The sequence below is a fragment of the Lepidochelys kempii genome, chromosome 13 (assembly GCF_965140265.1).
Source record: "Lepidochelys kempii isolate rLepKem1 chromosome 13, rLepKem1.hap2, whole genome shotgun sequence".
Lineage (NCBI taxonomy): Eukaryota > Metazoa > Chordata > Testudines > Cheloniidae > Lepidochelys > Lepidochelys kempii.
Window position 1 is genome coordinate 27,582,298 of NC_133268.1, and position 22,095 is coordinate 27,604,392.

General features: G+C 46.0%; 1 protein-coding gene across 1 annotated transcript; it reads left to right on the plus strand.

Annotated features, from left to right (window-relative positions):
* The first annotated feature begins 1,967 nt into the window (after nt 1-1,967).
* LOC140896961 (perilipin-3-like) lies at nt 1,968-10,970 on the plus strand. The gene is made up of 7 exons (XM_073309174.1): nt 1,968-2,021; nt 3,313-3,508; nt 6,131-6,210; nt 7,616-7,868; nt 9,931-10,118; nt 10,364-10,489; nt 10,596-10,970. Exons 1-7 carry the CDS (start codon nt 1,968-1,970, stop codon nt 10,968-10,970), a joined length of 1,272 nt encoding a protein of 423 aa, XP_073165275.1.
* The last annotated feature ends 11,125 nt before the right edge of the window (nt 10,971-22,095 follow it).

Genomic DNA, 22,095 nt, shown 5'->3' on the forward strand with positions numbered 1-22,095 from the left:
GCGGGGAACTGACTATATTAATAAGCCTGTATCGCTTTAAACCATAAAGCATGGTGAGGCTAGAGAAATAAGTAACACCCTTAAAAGCTGTAGGCAAAATTTGCCTAGATATGTGAAAAAGATCCCCTCTCCTGCTGTATTGGAAAAGATGAAGGCTCTCTGTATGCTGCTCATGGGTAATGTTAAACTGAGTAGACACTTAAAGGTCAAGCACTTTAATTTATGTGAAGTCTATAACTTGAAAAGAGAAGTGAAACCCGTTGGTGGAGAGGAAAGCTTAATTCCTGTGACCTGACTGAACATACACAGAGACGGAGAAGCTCTGTGTTCCCCAAAAGAAAAACCCCACCAAAAACCCCAAATACCTGCTGCTCATGTGGTATAGGCAAGGCCTTATGTTACCATGGGATCTACCAGCACATGGACTGTGTTCCAGAATTGAAACTACATGTCTGGTTCTCATGTCTGAAGAAAACCCTCCATGCGAACTGGTGAGCTCTCTGGACAGCCAGAATTCAGTGTAACAGGATGTGCTGCTGTTAATTAGGTGTCTAGTTATCAGTAAACTTCAGAGTTCTGGTCCCCTTGTGACTCACTGAAATTATTTTATTTTCCCCCTATCCCCAGCCTGTTACCCCTACTTCTTCACTTGCCAAAACATCCAGCTTTGTCAATAGTGCCCCCTTTCTAGTTTCATTTTTGGTTAATGAAGCACTGTTTTGAAAGTAAAACTTGGGGAGAGAGGAGGAAATATGCCATGTATAAATGAAACTTGAGCCCCTGTGATGACACAAGGGGACTGACTCTTATAGTAAATCTTAAAATAAGACTTTAAGATGTTTCTTACGCTGCCCAGACTCTGGGACCCCTGCAGAAATGAGCAGTGGGAGTGAGCTTTAGCCATGGCTGTCATGGAACAAATGGGAGGGGGGCGGCTATAACTTTTTTCCTCTTTTCCCCCAGCTCACATGGCTTTGCCCTGAGGGGTAAATGTGCTCCTCCTCACAAGGTACTGCTTTGGGGGTGGGGCTTTGGGGCAGTAGGAGCTGTGTCCTGGGGAACAAGCTGTGACTTGTGGGACTGTGCAGCCTGAGGCTGTGGGTGCCAGCAGGGGGTGACTGTTGGTGGAGGTGTGCTGTGCTGACTGCATCGCACCAGGCCTCAAACCCCAGCACCAGATGCCAGGAGCCTTGAGCCGCCAGTCAGCGTGTGCCAGCTAGATCCCGTAAGGGCAGAAGGGATCAGGAGCCAGAGGGGGAAGGCTTAAAATGGCAGTGGAGGGGAGACAATCACCAAGGGCAGCAGACCCTGGGGCAGGGGGAGAGTGGTGCATGGGCCCTTGCACATGAGCTGGGCCCTGTAAAGCCTGGTGCTCCCCATAAGGCCACCTTGAGCTGCAGTAGTGAGATGTGCAGACTAACTCTTTTGATCCTGCCTGCAATGTGTGAGTAGGCCTGGCTGGGCTTTCCCCAGAGCTGGGCCAGCTTCCCAGGTCTCAAGGGAAATCTCCTTCTTTCCAAATTCACAGAACTTTGCTGAACAAAGCTGGATCTTGGTACCTCTAGAACTTTTTTTGGGGGGTGGAGGGGAATTGAAGATGCAGTTGTACTTGTTATCCTCAGAGAGCATGAGGCTTGATCTGAGATGGCAGCTGTGGTCTGGTGGGAGACATTGAGTATAGACCAGGAAACCATCTGAACAAAAGCTACCTGGCCCAGTGATCCAGTGCAGGTTGCAGACTCCAGCACTACTTGGCTGCCTTCCCTTTGAGTGCCCGGATCATTCTTCTGCTCTCCCAGTGGGGCTGCCCTGCAGACTGACTTCTCAGTAGTACCCTATTGGCCTCAATGCCACCCTGCAGAAAGGGAAAGTGAACATGTTGCAGTTCTTGGGTTGTACTCTCTCTGTTGGCAGTTATAACTTAACTGCTGGTTTGTTCTTGCCTTTCAGTTCTATCTAACTAGAAGATGTCTGACGAGAGCCAAACAGCTGCTCCTGCCCCAGACAGCAAGGAGCAGCAGGTAACTACTCCACAGCATGTGTAAGGTCCTGATCTGTGCTACTGCCAACCAACAGACAGCTTAGTCCTTCACCAGCATCTGGGCATGCAGTCCTTGCCCCTGTTGTAGTGACGCAGGGTTTGTTCTTAGTCCTGAATCAGTGCCTAGTGGGCCTCTCCACTTAGGAGGCATAACCTAGTGTGTGCTCACTGTGGTCAGTGGAACTCCATGGGTTTGATTCTTCACTGAACTGCAGCAGCATTATGCTGGCTGAGTGGGGAACAGGCCTGCTATTTGAGCCAAAACTTGGCCAGTGCTCCTAGTAATCTAAATTCCTCCTGATATGTTTGCCACATAGACCAGAAATGACCAGTGCTATAACTTTTGTTTTATGCTATGTGCAAATGGCTTGTGGAGAGCCTAATAAAACTTTTTGGATCAATCTCAGCTATTGCCTGCCCTAGGTGAAATGACAAGCCTCAGGTTTCAGAGTAGCAGCCATGTTAGTCTGTATCAGCAAAAAGAAAAGGAGTACTTGTGGCACCTTAGACTAACAAATTTATTGGCGCATAAGCTTTCGTGAGCTACAGATCACTTCATCAGATGCTTACAGTGGGGAAAAAATACACTTCCTGGCTTGCTAGCTATTGGTGAGCTAGTTCTTACTAGTCTCTAAATCTGCCACTCTATGCTTGACTTTCCCATGCTACTTGCCTCTTCTCTCCTCCCCCACCCCCCGCTTGGGAACTGTCTTCTGGCCATCCTCTGCTCTGAGACATGCTCTTGGAGTATGCTGGGTATAATCTTGCAATGACATGCCTGATGAATTCAGGCCACTCCAGGTGAACATCTAGGTGAACATCCTATGAGCTGTCCCTGCTCTGAAGGAAGCATGTCATGCAAGCTTATGGCAGGGTGTACATAAAGTACAGTTACTAGTTTTCTGAGCTACCCTAGAACTCCCTGCTAAAGAGGGAGGTCCAGGGCTGACCTGTCAACGTGCTGAAGGGCTCATGATGTGTACATTGATATGAGTTTCTAGCAGTGTGGCTTACAACACACCTCTGCCTCAAAACTAGAGGGAGAAATGGGGAAGGAGAGCTTGATTAGGGAAGGAGCTTGCGGTATGTGTATAAAACTTTCTCCCCCCCATCACAGAGAATACCTGGAGAGTTGCTTAACTTCTACTGGAAGAAGGCTTTCAAGGCAGGAGACCTTGGCAACAAAGCTGTTACCTAGTGAGGGTTATAAAAGAGGACTGATCCTGGTAGGGACTGTCACTTCACTTACGTGACTTCTTCTGTCTTGTTAGACCACAGCAAGTCAAGTGGCTGGTCTGCCCTTGTTCAAGTCTACTTATGACATGGTGGTGTCTACCCTGACTTCTGCCAAAGAAACCCAGCCATCAATCAAATCTGTGTGTGAGGCAGCAGAGAAAGGAGCGACTGCCATGGCTGGTGAAGCTGTCATTAGTGCACAGCTGGCTCTAACTGACCTGCAGCCTCAGAGTGAGTAAGCCATGGGCTGGCAATGGCCTTCCCTTTTGTAAGTGTGTTTGGTGATGGGTTGCTTGTTTGTGGGGGAGGGAAGCACCTCATAGCTCCAGTTCTGAAGAGTTCTGGACTTCAGTGCTGTTTTGGGGAAGTTAACTTACAAGTGAGCTGTAACAACTGTTGTGCTAGCAGCTTCTGAAAGGCTTGCACAGGTCCCTGATCTGGACAGACTATATGTGAAATAGACTCTACCCACACTAAAGAGGGATGCTGTGAACCACTGTGGTGGTGAACATCCCTTGCCCACCATCTTAGTTCAAAACTTGCCTGCTTGGTGTTTGTACCGGGAGGGTGTCTGTACAGAACTTCTTAGAAGCTGACGTCCGAGTCAAAAGAGCAGAAGGCTAAAAACACAGCAGACTGAAGGAGGGCTTCTAGGTGTAGCAAGCCTGTAGAGTAAGATTCCCCTCCCCCCTCCATGAGAATTCATGCAACTCCAGGTGGCAACAAAGAATATTGCTCTTCTCAGCACTGGAGGCAAAGCAGTTGTATGGAGCACTGAACATCATAACTAGCTGACTAAATCTGACATGGACAGGAAGGGGAAGCCACTCTTCAGAGCAGTAAGCAACATAGATAGGAAGATTGAAGGAGAAGTCAGAATAGGTCATGTAGAGAAGGTGGTTGCTGAATGGTAGGGTGGGGGGAGGAGGGTGCAGTAAGGGAGGTCCCACATATATAGGATGAGGAAAACTTATGGTTGTTGGAGTGGTGAACATTCAAACTGCTGAACATCACATCTGGGCCTGTCCTTTAAAAGTGCTGAACACTGGGCAGCTCCCACTCTGAATAATCAGAGCTGGGTGCAGAGCTCTTCCAAAATCTGGCCCTAGATGCATATCTTGGGCAAACCTTTCTCTGGGTCTTCACTGCACTGGTGTAGGCAGCTCTAGCGTCAGGCATCCCATGCTACATGGACTAATTCCTCAGCTGCTCATCTAACCTTGCAGACAGGGTTCTCAGGATAGCAAATGCTCCTAGTGGCATATGAAGATCACTTGACACCTGAGCTGCCTAAGGAGGAGACCACTCCCCTTTCTCTGGAGAGGGCTCCTGTCAAGGTTCCCTCCCACTCTGAACTCCAGGGTACAGATGTGGGGACCTGCATGAAAGACCACCCCCAAGCTTATTTTTACCAGCTTAGGTTAAAAACTTCCAAGGTACAAACTTTGCCTTGTCCTTGAACCCTATACTGCCACCACCAAGCATGTTAAACAAAGAACTGGGAAAGAGCCCACTTGGAGACATCTTCCCCCAAGCCCTACACCCCCTTTCCTGAAGAAGGCTGGATAAAAATCCTCACTAATTTGTACAGGTGAACACAGACCCAAACCCTTGGATCTTAAGAACAATGAAAAATCAATCCAGTTCTTAGAAGAATTTTAATTAAAGAAAAGATAAGTAACCTCTGTAAAATAAGGATGGTAAATACCTTGCAGGGTAATCAGATTCAAAACATAGAGAATCCCTGTAGGCAAAACCTTAAGTTACAAAGACACAAACGGGAATATACATTCCATTCAGCACAGCTTATTTGACCAGCCATTAAACAAAAGGAAATCTCTAGCATTTCTAGCTAGGTTACTTACTAACAGAAGTTCTGAGACTGCATTCCTGATCTGTTCCTAGCAAAAGCATCACAGACAGACCCTCTGTTCCTCCCGCCCTCCCTCCAGCTTTGAAAGTATCTTGTCTCCGCATTGGTCATTTTGGTCAGGTGCTGGCGAGGTTCTTAGCTTCTTAACCCTTTACACGTGAAAGGGTTCTGCCTCTGGCCAGGAGGGATTTTATAGTACTCTATACAGAAAGGTTACCCTTCCCTTTATTTTTATGACCACTCCTAAAACACCCCTGGTTAGCCAGCTGCTCAAGGCATAAAGAACATTCCCACTCTTGGGGTCCCATATTCATAGCTGCTCACCACACCGCTTCCATTGACTTCAAAGGCAGTTCTTTGCAGACTATCTGAAGCACTGACCCGTTAACCCACTCAGTCTAAAGACCATAGAGCAGCAGCATTAGGCTGGGTAAGAACACCCTGTATGGAGGGGGAAATTACCTGAAATAACACTGCCCTGGGAGGCTCCCTACCTTATGGCCCATTTATGTCCAGTGTCTCTTACTTGCCATGTGTGCTGGCGGAACTCCAGTTCTGTTATGTGGGACACTGTTTCCTTTCATTCCAATATGGAAGCATCATTGCATGAAAAGTCAATTGTTTTGCAGGAAATTCTGAGAAATATTGAAATGACCTTATTAGAGATTAAATGAAGCATGTTGATGTTTTGACTATTACAGCAAATTTTCTAATCTGTAAGTGCATCATCCTTATCAAAACATGGTTGGGTTTTTAACTCCACAATCTGTTCAGCAAAACACTCAGATTTCAGTCTGAACTGGCATTTCCTGAGGGGAAAATTTCCAGTGAAAACTTTGACCAGCTCTATTCAAACAGCCTAGCCTAATGCCAACTGGGTCAAAGCATGCTTTTCCAATGTATGAAATGACTTTTTTAGCCCAAATCAGCATGTACCCTCTATAAATCTGGAGACTACATGCTTTGTATCTTCTCTCTAGTTGCAATTGCAAATATGGGTGGTTGTAAGGGCCTGGAGAAACTGGAGGAGAAGCTGCCAGTCCAAGAGCCAGCAGATAAGGTAATCGCCTCTCATGGGTGGGAAGGTCTGGTCTCCATGTTCTAGAGAGCTAGTTCAGAGCTGCCCCTGAGTCTTCAGGCTAGTTGTAATTCTCTGCAAATACTTTATTCTAGGTAGAAAGAACTTGAATAATAGGCTCTTCTCCCAAGAATCATAGAATATCAGGATTGGAAGGGACCTCAGGAGGTCATCTAGTCCAACCCCCTGCTCAAAGCAGGACCAATCCCCAATTTATGCCACAAATCCCTAAATGGCCCCCTCAAGGATTGAACTCACAACCCTGGGTTTAGCAGGCCAATGCTCAAACCACTGAGCTATCCCTCCCCCGAAAAGGCTTCCTCTTCTCACCACTACCCTTTCAGCTGCTAGTTGGAGCTGGACAAATAATTCATAATTAGCAAACTTTAGTTCTTGTCTGAATTTGCCACAATAGTGTTCCTTGATAATTTTACTTGAAATTACATGGAGATTACCTTTCCTACAGAGTTAGTTGGCCAGCAAAGACTTGTGCCCTCTCCTCTTTTATGATGAAGAACTGAGGCTTTTCTCAGACTTTTTTTTAACCTTTTATATCAAACAGTCTGGTGTTAGTTTAGCTGGAAGATGTGTTGGATGCTCATGAGATCTCCCATTTGATGGGGAAGGCAGGATCAATACTTGAAGGTGGCTGTTAATGGAAAACATTATTCAGCATTAAATAGACTCTTTAAAAAGAAACCACTTCCCCTCAACTCTACAACTTCAGGTCCCATGACCCTTGCAGAGATTCACTAAACTTTTCAGGCCAGATGAGACTTTAACTTTTTTATTTTTTTTAAAAAACTTTTTTCTGAAACTCCTCAGTCCTCTTAGGCATCCTAAAGCAGCCAAAAAGGGTGCAAGCCCATCTTAGTCTCTGCTAGACACTTCTTAGCTTTAGTTCATGTGAAGTATTCAATATGCAAGCTGTCATGGTTATGCATATAGGTCAGATTGCATAATTGACACATGATAAATGTGTGTTATCTTCAAGAGCCTGAAGCTGTAAAGCTTAATGTGACATTTGTTCTGAGCAAATATTCCATAGCTGCCGTTTCCATAAATATCCCTGCCACTAAAATACTTTGGGAATATAGCTGGGGAGCAAGGAGTTAAATTTACTAATGTACTTCTGACTGCTCATGAAAGTTCCTCCCAGTTTGATTTCAAGTCCCCTTGAGTCAGTCACTGAAGTGCTTGTCAAACCCACCCACAATCTCTAGTAATACTTGCTCCCACTCATTCTGGTGCCCAGACTCCTCTCCCATCCAGCTATAAGACAAACTCTGGAGTTGTTGATACAGTCCCCACGAGGTCAGGCCCCTGTAGTACAGCACTGGCCTAGGTGGAAACAAGAGTTTTATACAAACTTTATTTCTTCCCCTAGGGTCTCTTGGACACCAAAACTCTGTCTTCCAAAGAGGTGGATGCTGTGAGCTGCAGAATGTCCGAAGTGGTAGATGTCTCCTTGGTTACTCTTCAGGGCAGCATAGAGGCTGCAAAATCAGTGGTGACCAGTGGCATGAGTACAGTCATGAGTGCCACTGTGGGTCAAATGGCTATGAGTGGAGTGGAAGCTGTGCTGGAACAATCAGAGAATCTGGTGGATCACTACCTCCCCATCACAGATGAGGAACTAGGTCAGAGAACACATGCATGAGCCCTAACTACAAATAGTACACTTCTGTCTCTCCCTCCCCTAAATAGCCTTTCCACAAGGAGTGGGAACACAAGGCTGGGAAGGTGTGATATTTTAAGCATTAATGCAGCAGACTTGCTGATGGCCCAGCCACTCTGTTACCTGCACCAGCAGTCAGACTAAAGCAGGTTAGACTTCAAGAAACAGCTAGGTCATATGAGGCTACTGAGGGGTTTAACCTGGGCTCTGGCATAGTCACTCCCACACTGATATCCCTTGCCTTATAGGGATGGGTACCTACCCTAATCTTCTTCAGTAGGGAAAGAGGCCCTGTATGGTGCACCTCTTTTCAAGGTCCTCTTGGAGAGGAGGCCAAACTCTCTGAAGTGGGCACAACTTTTAATAGCACTTCAAAGCCAAGGATAGGTACAAAGAACTCCATTCTGGATCCCTCACTGAGGAAAAAGGCCAAAGGGCCATATTCTCAGGGGCTCTGAGCACCCTCAAGTCACTCCAGAAAGAAGGTTAAATAGCTCTGAGGGTGTGCACTGTCGCTAAATCTGTAGCAGGAAGCAATGCTGGAGGGATGGAGAGTCTTCTAGGTAGAGGCCCTGGAATGGACTAAAGTAACTTCAGGGAAAATATGGCTTTCTTGACCCTAAAGTCTTTTAGTGCTTAAAAGAAAGGGACTGCTTCTTTACCAGTTACTGTCATGTGACCACTTTTTTGTTCCCACTGAGAAGCTGAAAGCTACAGAATAGTCAAGATGTCACAGCTATTTGTGCATGTGGCTAGAGGAAATAGCAAAGTGACTGGACACAACTAGAACCACCTAGGAATCTGGTGTGCAAGTTTCCCTGTGAGGGGAAGACCTTTTTTAGCATCTTGAGTTAAAAACAGACAAATGAGGTGACAGAGTAATTCAGACCTCTGTTCTGGATGCCTAAATCTGGATTCTTGCTTCACAAATAACACTGACGAATGCAAATGTACCCTTGAAAAAGTCCTTGAGATAAGACCCACAGCATGGCTGTGGTTGGCCTGGGTAAGCTAACTCAGACTGTGGGGCTACAAATTGCTGTGTAGCTGTTTGGGCACAGGCCAGAGCCTGCAAGTAAGGAGGGTCCCAGAATCCAGCCCAAGCCTGAATGTCTACACCACAATTAAACAGCCCCAAGAGCCAGTCAGCTGATGTAGGCCAGCAACAGGTGTTTAATTGCTGTGTAGGTAGGCCCCAAAGGGTATGCACAGACTGAGCAGACCAGATAGAGCCTGCAGTGGGGAGGTTTTGAACACCCCTTGAGTAAAGGGCTGGAGAAGGAGTCACACTTGGATTGACATGTCTGTTCTTCCTGGGTTTGCTTTTAATCTTTTGTATTCCTCTATATTGAGAATGGAAGGCTAGCTGATTCTGTGCCATTGGTATGACTAAACAGGGAAGAGTTAGAATGCAGTCATCTTCCCTGTTTAGTAACTCCCACCTGGGTCTCCATGGGGACTAAACCTGAAGCTGATGGCCATTGACTAAATTGTTAAACCAAAACTGAACTCCCCATTACCAGGGAAATGCCTATCTGTGCTGAAAAGCTCTGCATAGACCCTACCTCATGCCAGGTATCTGGCCTGTTGACTTCAATGGGACCCCTGCATGAAGGGAGATCATGTCCATTGAGAACACCTGGCTGAAAGTGACACTGCACCTGTACTATAGCACAGGCTTTAGCTATGACTTCCTACTTCTGGGTGGGATGTGATGGACAAGGTCTCCAATACATGGTACCATAAGTATACTTGCAACTTAAACACTCCTGAAAGATGACTTAGGAGGCAGTAACTTTGTATGAAAGATCTCATGCCAGTCCCAAACAATCCCATGGGGCAGATGCCTCCAGCCAGCTGCTGAAGGGAATAAAATCTTCTCTTGAGGGTGAGATGTCTAAACCGAAGCTCCTAGTTATTTTGTGGATCTTCAGCTCAGTGAGGACTTGAATAGAGTAGGTAGCTCATGTTGACCCCCATGCCCTTCATCCAGTAGGGTCTGACCTTGTTCTCATTCCTTACAGCAAGCTTAGCTGAATCTGTGGAGGGAGCTGAAGGGTCTGCTGTCCAGCATCAGGGCTACTTTGTGCAGTTGGGCTCCTTGTCAGCCCGGCTCCGCCAACGTGCCTACCAACATTCCTTGAGCAAAGTGAGACAGGCTAAGCAGGGCATGCAGGAGACCTTCCTACAGTTTCATGAAGTCCTTGACCTGGTAGGAACACTGTTTCCCTAATCTCATTAAGTATCCTGTCCTAATGCTACTTTTGTGGGAAATTGTCTTGGCTTCTCTGGCCTCAAGAAGCTCAATCCAGGAGAATAGCTGTATTGTCCCAGCAGTGCTCCTGTATCTAGCAGCCTCTTCATGCTGGTGTTATCTTTAAGTGTCTCAGTCATATGTGCAAGCTGCTCTCATAGTAGAGATTCATCCTTTGCTCCTTGCTGATTGTCCCCTTCTAGATTAACTCTATCAGGCAGAATGTTGATCAGAAGCTTCACGATGGCCAGCAGAAGCTGCACCAGATGTGGCTCAACTGGAGCAGTGAGCAGCCAGAAGGAAGTAATGCAGCCTCTACAGAGCCAAAGGTATTGGGCTACTGGAGAGCAGTTTTGGACTTGGACATCACTGCAGAGAAAACATAGACCTAGCTCACTTCATGTCTTCTAAACCTGTTAACTTGCTTCCTTACAGCAGGTGGAGTCTCATACTCTGGCCATGTCTCTGAGCATCACTCAGCAGCTGCAGGACACCTGTCAGACCCTGAAGGCCAGCATCCAGGGCCTCCCTTCCAGCCTACAGGAGAAAGTGCAGCAGGTTTTCAAGAACATAGAAGAGCTCCACAATTCCTTCTTTGCTGCCAAGTCCTTCCAGGACCTACCAAGTGCCACCCAGAGCCAGGAGAAGATAACCAAAGCCCAAGAGTACATAGATGAGCTACTTGAGTATGTAGAGCACAACACTCCTTTCTCCTGGCTGGTAGGACCCTTCACCCCATCTGGCAGAGCCTATGTAACATCACAGGAGGAGTCTGAGAAGGAGGAGGTGGCTCAGAAGGAGGAAGACTAGGGACCATGTTATAGCTGTACCTAGCAAGGTCTTTGGAAAGTGCCTAATGTATAAAGGGTAGAGCTTTTGTGGGAGGAGTGGGGGCTAACTTCTCTGGCCAGCACTAGTATCAAACCTTGAACACAGTTGACTGTCTGCAGGTGAATGCCTTGGAAAAGCTAATAAGGTAACTAAACTTATTAGCCAATGGCTCTTCTCCTAGGAATACCTTAGACCCAAGAACAGTCTTATAGCAATAAACTTTCAAGTCTGTTTAAAAGTAGGTAGCGTTTACACTGAATAGCTTCCTCTAATTCTCCTAGAGACCATGTATGGTGTGGCATCGCTAATTAAAAATAAAGCACTGTTTAAATGCTGTCTGTCTTTGACTATTGTCTCTAATTCTCTCTCTAAATACTGCCATATGGTGGTGAGAGCACTTAATTGAAACTACACCTTGTGCCCTCTGACCTGGGCTCTCCCCACTAAACAATCTTGACTGACTACTCCTACATTCATGGCCCCAGCTTCAGATAGGGGAAGGGGGAACCTCCGGGAAAGGGGGGGAACCACCAGCATTTTTAGTTTGGGGTGGGGGTTACATACTACACAATAACCAAACTGAAAAGGAGTACTTGTGGCACCTTAGAGACTAACCAATTTATTTGAGCATGAGCTTTTGTGAGCTACAGCTCATGAAGTGAGCAGTAGCTCACAAAAGCTCATGCTCAAATTGGTTAGTCTCTAAGGTGCCACAAGTACTCCTTTTCTTTTTGCAAATACAGACTAACATGGCTATTACTCTGAAACCTGAAATAACCAAACTATGATTCAGGCAATAGCTAGTTCTGTCTCAATGGCAGTTTTAAAAGTCTGCACTCTACAGTTCTAAAAGAGTGCTGGTGGCTTCTTTAAAGGGTGCTTCTGTTAGGGTCATTCTACCTGTTAGGTCCTGAGATACTAGTTTCTTGCTTACAGAAAAGCCATTTGAGGTAATCTGCAGAGACCTGTGTGCTCATTCTGTCTGAATCCTATACAAATAGTTTTGACTTGTAACCCACTCTTTTTCTATGCAAAGAACCATAAAGCTGAAGCTTTCCCAAGGATGGATAGTGGTCTCCTGCATCCTGTGTAGTGCAAGTTTTAGTGGCAGTCTTGCTAGCTGACCTGCACAATTCATGGCTATAATGCTAGCTGATTCCTCAAAACAAAGAGACAAACATAAGTCTTTGCCTTTATGGCTCCTGGCCTTCAGACTTAAGTGAGATCATAACACAGACAGAACAAGAGGGCCATTTTGCAACCTTAATTTAGTCTAACCTTTCTCTACAGAGCTTCTCTTCTGCAGGTCACACAACCACTGTTCCATAGCAGATGAGTCAGACTCCTAGATTTCCTTTTGTCTGCCCAACTCTTACAGCTGGGGCTCCTTAATTTCTTGGGAATTCCAATACAGTATAATAGTACTCCCAGGCAAGGTAAGATTCAGTGTCCAGCCTCTAAGCTTCAGCTGCTGCAGCTAGCTTTCAAAAGCCCAAAGAATCCTTGGTGTCCTCAACTTATAGGCAATGCAGCACCCCTTGCAAAGCCCTTTTTTTTTTTTTTTCCCCAGTCACTTTTTTTTTTTGCTTGAATATTTCAATCATATGAGGAAAGTCCCTGCAGGAGTAGGACAGCTTGGGGAGTGTTAGACACACAACAGTCTGTGCTGAAAGGCATGTCTTAGTGGCTTAAGTATCACAGGCTTCTTCCCCTGCAATCCTCAGTTCAAATCCTTGTCATGTTCCATTTCACCAGGCTTGTACCTGAGCTGAACTCTCAACACAGCTGAGTCTGACCTGGTTTCAAATTTTTTGCCCAGGCAATGGTGACTGACCCTCATACACCTGAGGGTCAATTTCCTAATCCCTCTGGGGTGCTGGTCACTGACCATGTCACTGGGTGCTGGCATGGCAGAGAGTTTGAGCATTGCTCAGACAGGCTGCACAGCCAAGTTGTTTTTTTTTTTTCCAAACCCACCATGACCTAGATTTGTTTAAGGGAGCAGGGATGCTTTTCTTTTTCCCTTCCTTCTGATCTGGGGCCCAGCAGGGTTTAACCTCTGTTCAACTAGAACGCCATCTCTTTCCAACACAGTTCAATCAGGATCTGGGGCTAGCCACAGCAGTTTTAGCCAAACTGCCTCCAGGCAAAGTTACCAGCTCAGTTTTTAATTGACCAGTTCCCTTAATTAAAGGCCTCTGAGGCTCTTCATAAGAGGTCTGGAGTAACTGTTCCCACTATGTTGCTCTTGAATGAGGTAAACACTGAATGTACCAACCCCCAGGTGTGCTGTCAGAACAGGTTTTTGTGTTGGCTCTGGAGCCATGGTAAGTTCTCCTGGCGGGAAGGAAAGTGTCAGAATTGATTTGTCTGTGAGCCAGGGAGAGACACAGCAAGCTCCACAAGGGGAGGCCTCCAGCTTCCTTGCTGATAGGGAGATAGCATGATTCAAGCGCTGTAGCAGCATTCAGCATGTCCCTGCCTCTAGTTCAGAGAAGAGGTAGGAATAGGATGTCAGTGTAGGTTTATTAGCAACTTGGCAGCTACAATCTCAAAGTTCTAGACAAACAACTGCACTTTTATTTTCTCAGCTAAAATTCTCCAGTTGCTTTTCTGTACATGTTTTTACTTTAGTCAGCTCTGTGACAATCTGCTGAGCGTCACTTGTGGAAGCAGATGCTCAGATCATTGAGGCCAAGGACAAAGGTTATGTCTGAGTCCTTCCTTCACTTTTAGGGAAGGCTGCCTTTGCAGCAACAAAGCATCCTAAAAGCCTGCTCTAGCTCCCATTGAAGCCAATGGACCATATCAGGCCCAGATAATCTAGGAAAGGCTGCAACCAAACATTTACTTAGACATATTGTCCTTGGGGATTCCCATGTTATATTACAAACCACAAGGGGTGTTAGGTAATGAGATGCTGCTTCCTCACTGTATTGACCTCAGAAGGTGTTAGGAGCCCAAAGAGTTGGGTTCACTGCTATTTTAAAGGAGCACAACTCCAGCACCATCTGGGGTTGGCTTCCTTACACCAGCAGTGACTTTGGCTCCTGCTATAGTGATCAAATTTTAAATACTAATCAAAAAGGGTTAAATTTTTATTCCTTAATATTTTTATTGTTTGTAAATATGCCTCAGCAGATAGAGCACTGGACTGTAACACTCACATCCTAGGTTCTTTTCCCAGCTTGATCACTCCTGCTGGGTGACCTTGGGAAAGTCCAGTTGCCACCTCATGCCTCAGTTTCCCCTATCCATACAATGGGGATAGTGATACTGACATTTGTAAAGCACTTTGAGATCTATGGGTGAAAAGCGGTATATGCAAGATAGGTATTAATAGAAAACTACCCAGCTCTTACTGGAAAGATACTGTTATGAGCCATACTAAAGCTAATCTGTAATCCAGCAACTCAAGAACATTCTGTGACTAGATGCAGAGGCCATCAGAACTTTTGTCCCCAACCTTGCTCCTGTCCAGGACAAGAGAGCTCATTTTGGTTCTGATTTCAATCTACTTGAGCACATGCCACATTTGAAGTGTGAGCAGACCTATTGACTTTAATGGGACTGCACAGATGCTGAAGGGCCTTGCCGAGTTGAGACCTGAGAATCTACCTACTCAGGTAGTGAGGGACCAGTCACAGGAAATGCTGATAAACCACAAGTTGGCAAGAGTGGGGGTGCAGCAATTTGGAAATGTGCTTCACTGGCAGCGACACCTGAAGGATCTTGACTAAAAGAGCAAGTACTGTCCCACATCAGGATTGAGGTGCTTCCTAGTCTTGGACTATGCCTACCAGCATCAGTCATGGTTCTAGTCAGCCCCATCACTTTCCTTGCTCTTCAAAAACATAAATTGTAAAGTTACACCCCCAAAAACATGCAAAATAAAACCCACAATTACCCTAAATCTTCCCTAAGACACCATCAAATGGGCTAGTTGGCAATTTAGATGTGTCTTGCTTAACTCCTGTGATCAGCTTTGACTCCAGCACTTTGAGATCCATAACTATGTGTGACAAAGCTCTGTCCTTGCCTCTGTGGGTCCCACATTTCCTGGCAGATTTCACTAGCCTCAGAGGCTCGCTGTGACCCTCCACATAACCCTTCTCTCTCTAGAGACAAGAGTCACAGTCTACTGAGCCATTTTCATCATAAGCCAGCGAGGGAGATGAGGAGAAGTTATCCTTCCTTGCAGTCTCTGTTGTCTCCCAGTCTGAGTGATTAATCAGGGGGCAAAGGGCAGGGTGAAGCCCAGGCCCACCCTCTACTCTGGGCTCCAGTCCAGGGACCCTAATAGTATCAGCTGGGTAGCTGACCTTTTAGAAACATGACATGTACAATTCCCTGGGCTACTTCTCCCACAGCAGCCCTCACTTCATCAAGTTCCACTTCACCCTTGCCTCAGGGCTTCCTTCCTTGTGCCTGATATGGTGTGTACTACTCAGTCTCTCCAACAGCACAACTTCCTCCCACAGCTCCTGACATGCACACCCACCTGACTGACTGGGAGGCTTTTAACTAGTTTCAGCCAGCCCCTGATTGGCTTCAGGTGTCCTAATCAATCTAGCATTCTCCCTGCCTTCTGGAAAGTTCTTAATTGGCCCCAGGTGTCTTAATTGACCTGGAGCAGCTGCCATTTCACTTATCCTGGTACCAGGGATTTGTTTAGCCTGGAGCTAATATATCTATCTCCCACTATGTTTCTATAGCCATCTGGCCTTGCCCTGTCACACATGCTAAATCTTGTGCCGTCTGTGCCTAAACAGAAGCCATGTGCTATTGCATTCTACCCACCCCAGAAGCGGTGAATCTTTAAGTAGAATAATTTGCTACCAGAGACCAAAGAAGAATAAGTGGCTGAAGCTCAAAGTAAGAAAAGGGATGGACTTCCTTCCATGCCCTTGCACATCTAGTTCAAAGAAAGATTCTGAAAAGGGTGTTTATACCAGCACAGACTTTGTCAGGTGAAACACAAATCCACTGACCTCCTCCATTCAGCAATCCCTCTTTGTCATATTTATGGAGTCCTCCTTGTCATAATATCCAAAACATGCCAACTATTTTAAAACAGAACAATAATGATCTCTATCTGTCTTGGCTTCCAGGTTGTAGGGGAAATAGCGTAGTTTATAAGATCTTGGGAGGAAAGGCGGGGTTGTGTGACTATTTGTGCGTGCATCATAAACTCATTGTGGGGAAACTGATTCAAAGAAATGAAACTGGTTCTGAACTCAGTGTGGTTGTTTTTATCTTTGGGGAGGGAGGGATAAGTTTGGGCTCAGTCTACAATCTTCTGTGAAGATTCTGGCTCATCCATTCACAAGCCTCATCTTTTGGTTGTCTGTTTTGTGGTTCTAGTGGAATAGAAGCTGTTGCAGATGGTCATGGCTGCAAAGGCAGAGGTATCTGTCTGGTTGCTAGTTCCAGCCCTGTGAGTGCATAGGCCGAGTGCCACTTTTTATCACAGATTACAGTAACGCCCACTATGCCTAATGCATATTCAGTAGGGGTCTCGTGTCTCTTTTCTTATGTGTAATTCCTCATCCTACTAATATCGGGGTGCCCTTCTGCCATAGGTCACCAGGCCTTTTACCTCAAGCTTATCAGTATGTACATCAATTAGTTACTATGGCATCCATACACTCAGACTTCTGCTGATGTTCCTAACTTAAAATATCATAAACTGGCATCTTGTGGCTCCCTATCAGCCATATAACACCACTTGTTTATACCAGCACTCTATCTTGCAACATCTTGTGATACAGGGTCACGCACTGGTTAGTTGCTTATATCAAGTGTTTAGGCCTTGGGCCTTAGTTACTCTGGCTAAGCTATTGTCCTTACAGATTTGAAACCTGAAGGCTTTTGCATTACTGCCTTAATCCATACCTATACCGTATTTAGCATATGCCCATATATCCACAGCAACATAGCTGGGTACAATGCCAACAATTTGTTTCCCACAGGCTACTTTTGCTGTCACTTGGTAACCACTCTCAGTCCATCTAACTGGATTGGAACTCTTACTGACACAGGGTTCTGATTTAATTGCTGGAAGAAGCTGAAGGAGAGAGAAAGCTGTGAAGGAGAATGATTGCAGAGGGAATAAGCTAAACACCTAAACAATTCTATTATCTCTCGTTGTATAAACAATCTGCTTCTTCAGGTTGGCTTGGGTGCAAAGTCCCTGTTTAAAGGCTTGCATGTACTGTAGCACTGGGAAATGCCTCTCAAGGGTCTACGTGATCCCACTTGACTTTGCACGAGTCTCGGGTTACAGCACCGCAGCAACGTAAACTAACAGGGAAGAACGTCTCTCTGCTCTCTCACTTATCAGCTCAGACCGCATCAGTCATTGCAGTTGTCGCTGCTTGCAATTCGCCTCGCAGGGAATTTAGGCCACTATGTGGAGAAAAAAATCTAAACACAAAAAAAAAAAAGGGAAACACCAATGACAGGGTCATCTGTCAACCAGAGGTGACAGAGACCCTACACCAGTCAAAAATTTCCTTTTGCGTCACTTACACCTGAAGATTCTGGAGCATGAAATATGTGCAGAGCATCCAGGAATCGGCTGCAATAAGAGGTTCTGAAATCAGATCTTCAGTCAGACTCCTTAGCACTTTGTTGGGTGGTTTATAAGTGTTCTGCCTGGATACAGAATAAATAATAATAATAATGATAGTGTCAGATACAAAATAATCTCACAGCTTTTTTCTCTGCAAGGCTTTCCAGTTTCTATAAATCACATGCTCTTCTGTGCAACCAAGGGAGACCAAACCCTCAGCACAGATAGTTCAGCAGAAAGAGACCAGAGAGTCTCTTTTTTTCTGAATTAGTTCCACCCAATACCTTGTTTGCCTTAGCAAGTCTTGCATTTGCTGAGCTGTGATGCCTTTTCAACAGCAGGGCTAATTGCTTTATAGAATACACAGGAGGCATGTACTGGAATCAAGCATGGAGAATCATAAAGGAAGCAAAGCTGCATTTTCTATTTTTCTCTCAACACAGCAAGGCAAAAAGGAGAGCCCATTTCTTTGGGACACCTCCTCCCCCACCCAAAATAGGTTTAGATTTCAGTAGGTCTGATAGTGGGAAAGTAGGGCTGGAGAAAGCAAAGGAAATGTTTTCTTTTCTTTGAGAAATGATGATTGCACCCAAATATTTTCATTTTAAGTTACATGAAAATGTCAGCACATGCCAGGCTGAGGCTAATGCAGCCTGTATGGGGGTGGCACTATTTTATTCCAGATCCCTAGACTCCCCCAGTCGCCCTAGTAACACCTTACCCATTCTGAAAGTTTACAGCGATAAGGGTTTCTGTTTCAGTGGTGTTAGCTATGACAAGATAGAGCCATTAGGGGACGCATAGCAGGAAGCCATAAGCCTGTGCAGGCAGGAAACGCAGTACAGTAACTACTCACTTAAAGTTGTCCCAGTTTACATTGTTTCGTTATTAGGTTGCTGATCTATTAGAGAACATACTAGTTTAAAGCAGTGCAACGTTCCATTATAAGATTGTTTGGCTCACCCCGCTCCACCTGCCCGCCCAGCGTTCCTACCAGGGAGCAAGGTTGGGGCATGGGGGCTTGCCCCATTCCACCCGCCCGGCGCTCCTGCCAGGGAGCAGGGTCGGGGAGAGGGAGCTTGCCCTGTTCTGCCCACCTGGCATTCCAGCTGGGGAGCAGGGTTGGGGCACGGGGGCTTATCCCACTCCACCCACCCGGCATTCCAGCTGGGGAGTAGACAAGCCCCTGACCCCGCTCCCCGGTAGGAGCTCCAGACAGGTTGAGTAGGGCAAATCCCCACACCCTGACCCCACTGTGCCCTGCCTCAACTAAGCTTCACAATCATCATTGGTGAGTACAATAGTACATAGTTTGTTCAAAATTATTTAAAACTTATACTGTATATGTATATAATGTCTTTTGTTTGGCAAAAAAAAATTTCCCTGGAACCTAACCCCCCTATTTACATTAATTCTTAAGGGCAAATTGGATTCACTTAACATCGTTTCGCTGAAAGTCACATTTTCAGGAACATAACTGCAACGTTAAGCGAGGAGTTACTGTAGGTTGGTATTCACTTCCACCCTGGTGCCCTGGCTCTCTGTGAACTGTACAAGGTATCCGAATAGGACTGAATAAAGACCCAAAAGATCACAGCAGACCCCGGCAAGAGAGAAAGAGGGAGAAAGGAAAACAGAGACACAATCCTCCAGCCCAGCGAGGACAGCAGGGAAGCTGCACAGAGCTTAACAATCTGTTTGGAGGCCTGGGCTAAGCAAACAACTACAACAGAGAGTCGAGAAATGTGCTTTTTGTGCTCACATATAAGAACCAGCCCATTGGAACCCATGTCAATTTGCTGAGTCGCTCCAGGAACCTTCCATACACCTTGATCCCTACCCTGAGATGGAACCTGTGAACAATCCCCTGGCAGCCCACGTGGAACTGCCAGCGAGTTCTCCATGTCCTCTCCCTGCCAGGAGGCCCCAGCTAGAGAAAGATGGCTTCCTGCATCCCTGGAAGGTTACCTGAGATCTTGAGAATCCAAGAAAGACAGAGGACTAATAGCCAAATGTAGTGAAAGGGCAGAATACATCCCTGAGACAAGGCTGAAGGTTCGGGCAGCCTACCCCGCCCTTCCTAGGGGTGTTTATTTTTGTTTGTGTGGACACTGTATTTAGTTACATGTTGTTGTTCCATGAAAAGTTTGGATAAAGATTAGTACCCTTCCTCTTCAGAAAGGGGGGTGTGGTAGTAGCTGTGAAAAGACAGAGCCACTAGGGGGCACACACTCTCTTTAACTCCACAGGTTGTCTCCCTCCTGCTCTTGGCCATGTTTGCTCTTGTGGGAGGGCAGTGACTTCATCATTCTGATATGCAGCTGGTCACTCCAACCTCTTGGGGAAATGAGCCCCACAGCCAGCTGCTGAGGAAGTTGTCACTGGCCCTCACTATTCCCCCAAATGAGGCTGACAGCGTTTTTGTTTATTTGCTAGGTAATCTGCTTTGTTCTGTTTTCTATCATATATAATCACTTAAAATCTAACTTTTGTAGTTAATAAACTTGGTTTTGCTTTATCTAAACCAGTGAGTTTGAGTGAAATCATAGCTCAAGCGGCAAAGGCTGTTGCATATTCCGCTCCACATGGGTGGCGGGGGGGAGGGGGAACTGTATGAGCTTACACTGTCCAAATCCCTGTGCAGTGCAAGATTTTTGGGTTTATGCTCCAGTGCGGGTGTGTGTCTGGGGAGCTGAGAGTTATGTTGGCTTTAGCCTTTCTACTGTTGGTTCATGGTCAGAGAGTCTGTATGTAACTGCAGCTGGGTGTGTCCCTACCTGTGTGAATGCTGGTGGAAGCGTAGGACCGGGCGCAGGTCCGCAACTTGTCACAGCAGCACAGTGAGAGAGGGAGCCCAGGTTGGTGGGTCAGAGGGCTCAGTGGTACCTGAGTTCCAGGAGGCACCCGGGGGGAACTCGTCACAGCATGCATGGCATGGCATAGTCATGGAGAGGGAAGTCGTCCCTTGGGTAGCCTGGGGCCAATACAGGGAAAGCTTTAAAGGTTAAGAATGGACTCTTGAATTGGATGTTTTATTCCATGAGGAGTCAATGCATCCAGGGGCCCTGGATGATGGTCACTGGGTCACCTGTGCTGTCAGTAGGCAAGTTGCTGCATTCTGAATCCATTGGAGCATTTCACAATCAGCAGGCCCAATCCGCCTCAAAGTGTACACCAGTGCAAAGTGAGTACCGGGTCTGTAAAATGCTCTCATTCTGAGCCACAGTGGTTCACACCTGCTTTGCACACATAGAAGTGTGGAAGGCAGGTGTCATAAATATAAAGGGAAGGGTAAACACCTTTAAAATCCCTCCTGGCCAGAGGAGAAACCCTTTCACCTGTAAAGGGTTAAGAAGCTAGGATAAGCTCACTGGCACCTGACCAAAATGACCAATGAGGAGACAAGATATTTTCAAAAGCTGGGGGGAGGGAAAAACAAAGCCTCTCTCTCTGTCTGTGTGATGCTTTTGCCAGGGACAGAACAGGAATGGAGTCTTAGAACTTAGTAAGTCATCTAGCTAGAGATGCGTTAGATTCTGTTTTCTTTAAATGGCTGAGAAAATAAGCTGTGCTGAATGGAATGTGTATTCCTGTTTTTGTGTCTTTTTGTAACTTAAGGTTTTGCCTAGAGGGATTCTCTGTGTTTTGAATCTAATTACCCTGTAAGGTATTTACCATCCTGATTTTACAGAGGTGATTCTTTTACTTTTTCTTCTATTAAAATTCTTCTTTTAAGACCCTGATTGCTTTTTCATTGTTCTTAAGATCCAAGGGTTTGGGTCTGTGTTCACCTATGCAAATTGGTGAGGATTTTTATCAAACCTTCCCCAGGAAAGGGGGTGTAAGATTTGGGAGGATTTTGGGGAGAAAGACGTTTCCAAACGGACTCGTTCCCAGTGACCGGTGTTAGACGTTTGGTGGTGGCAGCGAAAGTCCCAGGGCAAAAGGTAAAATAGTTTGTACCTTGGGGAAGTTTTAACCTAAGCTGGTAAAAGTAAGCTTAGGAGGTTTTCATGCAGGTCGCCACATCAGTACCCTAGAGTTCAGAGTGGGGAAGGAACCTTGACATCAGGGGAGACATTTTATTCCTAGGTACAGTGCATTGCATCAGATCACAATGGATATGCCTTTGTCTGATAGAAAATCTACAGACTCCTGCTCAGACAGGAGGGTTGGCCTTTCCACTGGCACAGTGCTTGTGTCTGGGAGAAGTGGAAAGTCCAGCATGACCTAAGAGCTTCCTCTGACCATCTGTAGCTGGATCCTGTGACGTGATCCTGACTCAGGTAGAGCACTGGGTCCTAATCCAGCAAACCATTTAAGTGCATCTTTAAAAAAGCTATGTCCAGACTTTGATATGGTCTTCAAAGCATTTCCCACACCACTTCTGTCTCTCCTGGATTGAGTTTACACCAAGCGCTCTTCAGCCATCTACCCGGCAGTGCTCCTAAGGGCTTGTCTACACTGGCAATTTACAGCGCTGCAACTTTCTCACTCGGGGGTGAAAACACACACCCCTGAGCACAGCAA